The 8646-nt window shown below is 47.9% G+C and overlaps 2 protein-coding genes across 2 annotated transcripts in view; one reads left to right on the plus strand and one right to left on the minus strand.

Moving 5' to 3' along the window:
• ddah1 (dimethylarginine dimethylaminohydrolase 1) overlaps positions 1-4923 on the minus strand; it is a 147403-nt gene extending 142480 nt beyond the window's left edge. The window contains exon 1 of the mRNA XM_059648172.1: positions 4489-4923. Within this exon, the coding sequence (XP_059504155.1) occupies positions 4489-4515 (27 nt within the window). The 5' untranslated portion in view covers positions 4516-4923. The remainder of the gene's footprint in view (positions 1-4488) is intronic.
• A 576-nt stretch (positions 4924-5499) lies between these two features.
• The window catches only part of ccn1 (cellular communication network factor 1), a 12588-nt gene continuing 9441 nt past the window's right edge, over positions 5500-8646 (plus strand). The window contains exon 1 of the mRNA XM_059648173.1: positions 5500-5778. Within this exon, the coding sequence (XP_059504156.1) occupies positions 5728-5778 (51 nt within the window). The 5' untranslated portion in view covers positions 5500-5727. The remainder of the gene's footprint in view (positions 5779-8646) is intronic.

The following is an 8646-nucleotide window of genomic DNA, read 5'->3' on the forward strand; positions in this document are numbered from 1 at the left end:
GGGTGTGTTGAGGGCGGGTGAAGGGGTCAGTAGAGGGAGGGTTAGACTCACAGTTAAAGAAATAAGTGTGGAGGCGGAGGTGGCAGAAAAACTGCTCGACGTCTAACGAGAGTTGTATGTGTTGATGCGTGGGTGGAGGGGGACAAAGGACTGACCGTTCATCCTCAGTAAGGGGGAGGTCTGGGGGGTGGTGAAGACTCGGCAGGGCTCAGTGTTACTGGGTGTCACTGCGGGGGGACATTGAGGTCCTTGAAAAAAGAGGATATCTGGGATGTTTGGGAGTGGAATGCTTCATCCTGGGAGCAGATGTGGTGGAGGCGAAGGAATTGGGAATAGGGAATGGCCTTTTTACAGGAAGGTGGGTGAGAGGAAGAATATTCCAGGTAGCTGTGGGAGTTGGTAGGCTTAAAATGGATATTGGTTTCCAGGTGAATGCTAGAGATGGAGACAGAGAGGTCCAGGAAGGAGACAGAAGTCAGAGATGGTCCAGGTGAACTTAAGGTTGGGGTGGAAGATATTAGTGAAGTGGATGAACTGTTCGAGCTCCTCATGGGAACACGAGGTGGTGCCGAAACTGTCATCAATGTAACGGAGGAAGAGACTCCCCACCTACACTCACCTTTACTGGTTCCATCCCCGCCTCTTTGACCTGTCTGTCTCCTCTCACCCTATCTTCTCCTCTGTCCATCTTCTATCCGCCTCCCCCTCTCTCCCATTTATTTCAGAATCCCCTTCCCCTCCCCCATTTCTGAAGAAGGGTCTTGACCCAAAACATCAGCTTTCCTGCTCCTAAGATGCTGCTTGCCCTGCTGTGTTCATCCAGCTCCACACCGTGTTATCTAGGATTCTTAGGGGACTTGACAGTGTCGATGTGTGTTTCCCTCCTTGTGAGAGGGTCCCAGGCCTGAAGGTATCATCTCATTGCAAGGAGTCACATGTTTAAAACAGAGATTAGGAGGAATTTCTTCTCTCAGTGGGGAATGAATCTGTGGTTTTCTTTACCGTAGAGCGCCGTTGAGGCTGGGTCATTCAAAGCTGGGATAGAGAGAGTTTTAATCAGGGAGGGATTCGAGAGTTATAGGGAAAAAGCAGCGAAGTGGAGTTGGGGATTGTTAAATCAGCCATGATCTCACTGAATGGTGGATGAGACTCAATGGGCCAAATGGCCTACTGCTGCACATATTTCTTTTGCTCTTATGTTCAATATCACATGGCAAGTGATGGGTCTTGCTATGTGAAACTTGGCTACTACACTTCAAATTAGGCCTTCGTTGGCTACAAAGAACCTTGGGCTGGAGTTGGGAAGCTATGTTGCGGCTGTACAGGACATTGGTTCGACCTCTTTTGGAATACTGTGTGCAATTCTGGTCTCCCTGCTAAAGGAAAGATGTTGTTAAACTTGAAAGGGCTCAGAAAAGATTCACAAGGATGATGCTGGGACTGGAGGGTTTAACCTATAGGGAGAGGCTGAAGGAGTTGGGGTTATCAGAGGGTGAGGGGTGACCTTATAGAAGTTTATAAAATCATGAGGGGCACGGATAGAGAGAAAAGTCAAGGTCCTTTATCCCAGGGTAGCTGAGTCCAAAACTCAGGCATAGGTTTAAGGTGAGAGGGGTAAGATTTAAAAGGACCTGAGGGGCAACTTTTTCACACTGAGGGTGGTGCGAGAATGGAATGAGCTGCCAGAGGAAATGATGGGAGGCGGGTACAGTTACAACATTTAAAAGGCATCTGGATGGGTACATGGATAGGAAGTTTTAAACGGGTATGGACCAAATGCCAGCAAACGGGACTACATTAATTTAGGATATCTGGTTGGCATTGATGCGTTGTCTGAAGGGTCTATTTCCATACTGTATAACTCTATGACTCTACGTCCTGAGGTTGTGAAAGTGGCTATATTAATGCAAGAGCTTTTATAAATACAAATCTTGAATTAGTGAGAGCCTGAGTGAGCGGACAAATCTGGATAACAAAACATCTCGGGCTGCTAGTGGTGGGTGAGTGTCCTCTAGTGGTTGCTAGTGGTAGATATGTTTAATCAATTTGTCACAGGCACAAGACCGTAAGAACCGGGAACAGGACGAGGCCATTCAGCACCTCTAACCTGCTCATTGAATGTGATTATGGTGGATCCAACTTTCCTCAGGTCCACTTTCCTGCCCTTTTTCTGTAACCCTTGATTCCCTGAGTGATCAAGAATCTATCTGTCGCAGCCTTAAACATACACAAGGACTCTGTCCCCACAGCTCTCTGTGGCAAGGAGTTCTAGAGACTCACAGCCCTCTGAGAAGAAATTCTTCCTCATCTCAGTCTTAAATCTTAAATGTGGTTCGGCCACATTTGGAGTACTGTGTGCAGTTCTGGTCGCCACATTAGCAAAAGGATGTGGATGCTTTGGAGAGGGTGCAGAGGAGGTTCACCAGGATGTTGCCTGGTATGGAGGGTGCTAGCTATGAAGAGAGGTTGAGTAGATTAGGATTATTTACATTAGAGAGACGGAGGTTGAGAGGGGACCTGATTGAGGGCTACAAAATCATGAGGGGTATAGACAGGGTGGATAGCAAAAAGCTTTTTCCCAGAGTGGGGGACTCAATTACTAGGGGTCATGAGTTCAAAGTGAGAGGAGGAAAGTTTAAGGGAGATATGCGTGGAAAGTTCTTTACACAGAGGGTGGTGGGTGCCTGGAACGCGTTGCCAGCGGAGGTGGTAGACACAGACACGTTAGCGTCTTTTAAGGTATATTTGGACAGGTACATGGATGGGCAGGGAGCAAATGGATATAGACCGTTAGAAAATAGATGACAGGTTAGACAGAGGATCTTGATCGGCGCAGGCTTGGAGGGCCGAAGGGCCTGTTCCTGTGCTGTAGGTTTCTTTGTTCTAAATCAGCACCTTTTATTTTGAATCCTAGACTCTACCATGAAGTGAAACATCCTTGGAGCATTATGCTGTACAGAGGGCAGGGGGTGGCGGGGGCGGGGGCAGGGGGGTGATACAGATGCCACTATTGAGATGGCTGGTTGCTTGTTCAAGGCTGGCTTGTGACTGAGTCTGCTCGGGATTTGTTCGGGGTGGGGGGAGGAGGCAGGGTGGTCTGTTACCATCCTGAGCTGTGGGCACATGTATGGTATTTGGGAACAGATGGCTGGCGGTGGATCAACAGCTCTTAATTCCTGAGCAGATAAAATCCAGAGGACAGGTTTGTGTTAAAATTGTTTAAATTTAAATTTTAGTATGGGGAGGTGATAGCCTGATGGTATTATTGCTGGACCCAGGGACTCAAATATTACTCTGGGGATATGCATTTGGATTGTGCTAGTGCAGATGGTGAAATTAAGTTCAATAAAAACGTGGAATTAAGAATGCAATGATGGTTGTTGTCAATTGTCATCAATACATGAAGTCTGCCTGGTCCGGTCTACATGTAACTCCAGACCAACAGCAAGGTATTTGACTCATAACTGCCCTCTAGGCAATTTAGCATAAACGGTCAGTGATGCCCACATTCCCATGTATGAATAAAGATATTATAAACTAATTAGGAATGTCTTTGTCAGCAATCCTGCATCCCCACAAATTGTTTTTTTTCAGAAAAACTTACTTCCGCACTCTTTAAATGTTCCCGCTGCAGGGATCCGATCTGATCCAATAAAAACCATCAGAAACTTTTAACAAAAGAAGCTCCTGAAATTAACACTGAGTTTGACTGGATGTGAAAAACAAATCGGATTCCAACAGGAAATGGATAAAGGTAGAACTCGCTCAGAAATGAGGTGACATCAAATCCCCCCAGAGACACCCTGGGAATTCAGATGGTTTTATATGGTAACTCCCGTCAGGGTAGTTTTAGCCTATGAGAAAGGGTAACTTCAGTGAGGTGTTCAGAATCGATCTGCATCTGCCCACATCAACACTAAGGAGATATTGATAACCAGCTAACACAGATGAACACAGCAGGCCAAGCAGCATCTTAGGAGCAGGGAAGTTCATCCAGCTCCACACCTTGTTCTCCAGCATCTGCAGCTCCTGTTATCTCTGATAAGCCAGCTGGGTGTATCAGCTGAGAAAGTCAATATTGTGGTAGTTGCCTGAGAAAAATCCCATCCCTTGTTCATAGCAAACGCATTATTGTATACGTAACAGCGGTCTTTTTTGGACAGAGTCAAAGTCCAATGGTCTGTTTGATAAGCGACAGTACAGATCCTAACTGAGTTTGTGACTATATATATATACACACACACCGACTTTTTTCATGAATAAAGTATATTTTTGAATTAGAAAATTTCTGGAGCCGCTAAATATTCAGGATTCAGGCAATGACAAACCAATGCACGACCATTTCACAGAGAAATTTCGATTCCTTGCAATAATGCAGTGCTCATTAGACGTACACTTTCTGTCCTGGGCGGATTGCCTCTTACTGCTGGAGCCTGAACAGAGTCCTGTTCCCTGCCCCATTCAGTTGAGAGGAAAGCAGACACTTACCCATTTCTTAATGCTGGTCCGCCTCATCAATCCACACTGGGTTTGCAGATTCTCCTCGGGCTCTTGAGATTAAAACAAAACTGTTCCAGCAATTCCTGGGACAGATTGTGTTGTGAGACAATCTTCCTCCAAATACAAGCATTCTTGGAAAGTTAACCACTTCAACAACAAAAAAACCTCCCCCAGCATTAAGGATTGAAAAAGGACACAATGTGATGTGTCTAGAAATGAGAAATATTCCTGTTTAAAGTCCCAGAACTCAACATGCAGCCGTTATCTGCCCAGGAACAGTCTCACGACTAAATTTTAAAAAAAAAAGATTTTGTTTTCTTTAAAATCTCTCCAGGGACATGTCACTTCTTATTCAGATGTAACGGTGATTGGTTTTAAAAGCACATTCCTTCTGTGTATGTGTATAGGGGAAAATAAACGCAGGAGTTCTGTCACTATCAATGTTACTCTGCAACCCCATCCCCTTCTCCCCTCAAACACACCACCCCTCACATTTTCCACTGCCTTCATTCCAGCATTACAACAATTTTTCAAACTGGCCCCTTATTGCAAACATCAATCACTTCCTTTTACATGCATCATTTTAAAAAAATGCAGTCTCGGGATAACAGCGGTACTTTGTGGCAGCTCAAAAATGTGGGAAAAAAACAAGAATTCTACCAAATATGGGAATAAAGTTACGTCGCTGCGCGTATTCCATCTGGAAATACTTAGGAAGGATGAAGAAAGTGGTTAGGAATTTGGAGTAATAAACTTCCCCTTCTCTGAAGTCAGGACGAAATGAATTGTAAATATTTCATGATGCAAACTTCAAAGTATGTTCCACCCCCTCTCCCCCCTCGCCCCCCCGCAATAGCATTTGATTAAATGCTGTGCCGTGCTTTAATGGGGATGGGGTGAGAGAGTTTTGACTGCTTTCTCTCTTTCTTTTTAGCTGGGGCGGTGTCTGGGAAAAAACGCGCCAGAAACATTCCTGAGATTCCTGACCCTGAAATCAAACAAGATGTGCAGCCCTCGGCAGCAGGGTGAACGTCAGCTTCCAGAGAGAGTCGCCTATAAAAGGCAGGGTCGTGCGGACCGTTTCTACACAAAGCAGCTAGCAACACACAGAGAGACGGGTTCAGAGACATCCAGGGACAAACCAGGAGCAAGGAGAGGAAACCCAAACGCACACACAAGGACAAGAGAGCCACAGCAGAAAGATCTTCGAGACCTCCTCTCCCTAAAATGTTCCGCTCTCCAACATTCGCTGTCTTCCTCATCCTGTGCCTCGCTGAGGTGACTATAACTTATTTACATCAAAATCACTTTCTCTGCTTGTTACTGTTATTTCATTTAGAAAATCTGTAAAATTTAATCTGAACTGGCTAGGAAATCTGTAAAGAAGTAATTGATGCCTTAACTGGTTGAGGGACTTAGAACGTTTCAGAAAAAAGATTTCGGACAAATATTTGGGCTTATTTGGTGGCGGACTGTAGTGGGGGCTAACTGTCAAATAAAAGGCTGGGAGTGGAAGGTACTGACAGCAGTTGCTGGAAATGGGAAGCATACGCAGAGAAATCGCAGCAGGACTGGCACCTTCTCTGGAGAAACAGCTATCGTTGGGAGTCTGGCGTGACTCCTCCAGCCATTAAAAAATAATGAGCTGGGACAGACACAAGGGGCCGAATGGCTTCGCTGCTGAGCAGCATCAGTCTGAGAATGGTAGGAGCTTCATGAAACGGAGGGGGAGGATTAAAAAGAGACAAGAAGGGCCAAATGGGCTTCTTCTGTGAGGGGTATGTGTGTGTGTGGGGGGGGGTGGTGAGAGAGTGTGAGGGTATGTGTATGTATGTGTTTGTATATGTGTATGGGGAAGAGTGTGTGTGTGAGTGTGTGTCTCTGCGTGTGTGTGTCTGTGTGTGGGGGGGGAGAGTGTGTGAGTGGGTGTGTGTGAGTGTGTGTGTGTGTGTGGAGGGGTTGTGTGTGTGTGTGTGTGACTAGAGGGGTTGTGTGAGTAGAGGGGTTGTGTGAGTGGAGGGGTTGTGTGAGTGGAGGGGTTGTGTGAGTGTGTGAGTGGAGGGGTTGAGTGTGTGTGTGTGTGTGTGTGTGTGAAGGGGTTGTGTGTGTGTGTGTGAAGGGGTTGAGTGTGTGTGTGTGTGTGTGTGTGAAGGGGTTGTGTGTGTGTGTGTGTGAAGGGGTTGTGTGTGTGTGTGTGTGTGAAGGGGTTGAGTGTGTGTGTGTGTGAAGGGGTTGAGTGTGTGTGTGTGTGAAGGGGTTGAGTGTGTGTGTGTGAAGGGGTTGAGTGTGTGTGTGTGGAGGCGTTGAGTGTGTGTGTGTGTGTGTGTGGAGGCGTTGAGTGTGTGTGTGTGGAGGGGTTGTGTGTGTGTGTGTGAGCGGAGGGGTTGTGTGTGTGTGTGAAGGGGTTGTGTGTGAAGGGGTTGTGTGTGTGTGTGTGAAGGGGTTGTGTGTGTGTGTGTGTGTGTGAAGGGGTTGTGTGTGAAGGGGTTGTGTGTGTGTGTGTGAAGGGGTTGTGTGTGTGTGTGTGAAGGGGTTGAGTGTGTGTGTGTGTGTGTGAAGGGGTTGAATGTGTGTGTGTGTGAAGGGGTTGAGTGTGTGTGTGTGTGGAGGGGTTGAGTGTGTGTGTGTGTGGAGGGGTTGAGTGTGTGTGTGTGTGTGGAGGGGTTGTGTGTGTGTGGAGGGGTTGTGGAGGGGTTGTGTGTGTGTGGAGGGGTTGTGTGTGTGTGTGTGTGTGTGAAGGGGTTGAGTGTGTGTGTGAAGGGGTTGAGTGTGTGTGTGTGTGTGGAGGGGTTGAGTGTGTGTGTGGAGGGGTTGAGTGTGTGTGTGGAGGGGTTGAGTGTGTGTGTGTGTGTGTGTGTGTGTGTGTGTGGAGGGGTTGTGTGTGTGTGTGTGGAGGGGTTGAGTGTGTGTGTGTGGAGGGGTTGAATGTGTGTGTGTGTGGAGGGGTTGAATGTGTGTGTGTGTGGAGGGGTTGAGTGTGTGTGTGTGGAGGGGTTGAATGTGTGTGTGTGTGGAGGGGTTGAATGTGTGTGTGTGTGAAGGGGTTGAATGTGTGTGTGTGTGAAGGGGTTGAATGTGTGTGTGTGTGGAGGGGTTGAGTGTGTGTGTGTGGAGGGGTTGAGTGTGTGTGTGTGTGTGAAGGGGTTGAATGTGTGTGTGTGTGTGGAGGGGTTGAGTGTGTGTGTGTGGAGGCGTTGAGTGTGTGTGTGTGTGTGAGTGGAGGGGTTGAGTGTGTGTGTGTGAGTGGAGGGGTTGAGTGTGTGTGTGTGTGTGTGTGAGTGGAGGGGTTGAGTGCGTGTGTGTGTGTGTGTGAGTGGAGGGGTTGAGTGCGTGTGTGTGTGTGTGTGGAGGGGTTGAGTGTGTGTGTGGAGGGGTTGAGTGTGTGTGTGTGTGTGTGTGTGAGTGGAGGGGTTGAGTGTGTGTGTGTGTGTGTGAAGGGGTTGAGTGTGTGTGTGTGTGGAGGGGTTGAGTGTGTGTGTGTGTGGAGGGGTTGAGTGTGTGTGTGTGTGAAGGGGTTGAGTGTGTGTGTGTGTGGAGGGGTTGAGTGTGTGTGTGTGTGTGTGTGTGTGAGTGGAGGGGTTGTGTGTGTGTGTGTGAGTGGAGGGGTTGTGTGTGTGTGTGTGTGTGTGTGTAAGCGTTGAGTGTGTGTGTGTGTGTGTGGAGGGGTTGTGTATGTGTGTGTGTGTGCGGAGGGGTTGTGTGTGTGTGTGCGGAGGGGTTGTGTGTGTATGTGTGTGAGTGGAGGGATTGTGTGTGTGTGTGTGTGAGTGGAGGGGTTGAATGTGTGTGTGAGTGGAGGGGTTGAATGTGTGTGTGAGTGGAGGGGTTGAATGTGTGTGTGTGTGTGTGGAGGGGTTGTGTGTGTGTGTGTGTGTGAGTGGAGGGGTTGAGTGTGTGTGTGTGAGTGGAGGTGTTGCGTGTGTGTGTGAGTGGAGGTGTTGCGTGTGTGTGTGAGTGGAGGTGTTGCGTGTGTGTGTGAGTGGAGGTGTTGCGTGTGTGTGTGTGTGGAGGGGTTGCGTGTGTGTGTGTGTGGAGGGGTTGAGTGTGTGTGTGTGTGTGGAGGGGTTGAGTGTGTGTGTGGAGTGGTTGAGTGTGTGTGCGGAGGGGTTGAGTGTGTGTGTGAAGGGGTTGAGTGTGTGTGTGTGT

The sequence above is a fragment of the Stegostoma tigrinum genome, chromosome 8, assembly GCF_030684315.1.
Source record: "Stegostoma tigrinum isolate sSteTig4 chromosome 8, sSteTig4.hap1, whole genome shotgun sequence".
In the NCBI taxonomy this organism is placed as follows: Eukaryota; Metazoa; Chordata; class Chondrichthyes; order Orectolobiformes; family Stegostomatidae; genus Stegostoma; species Stegostoma tigrinum.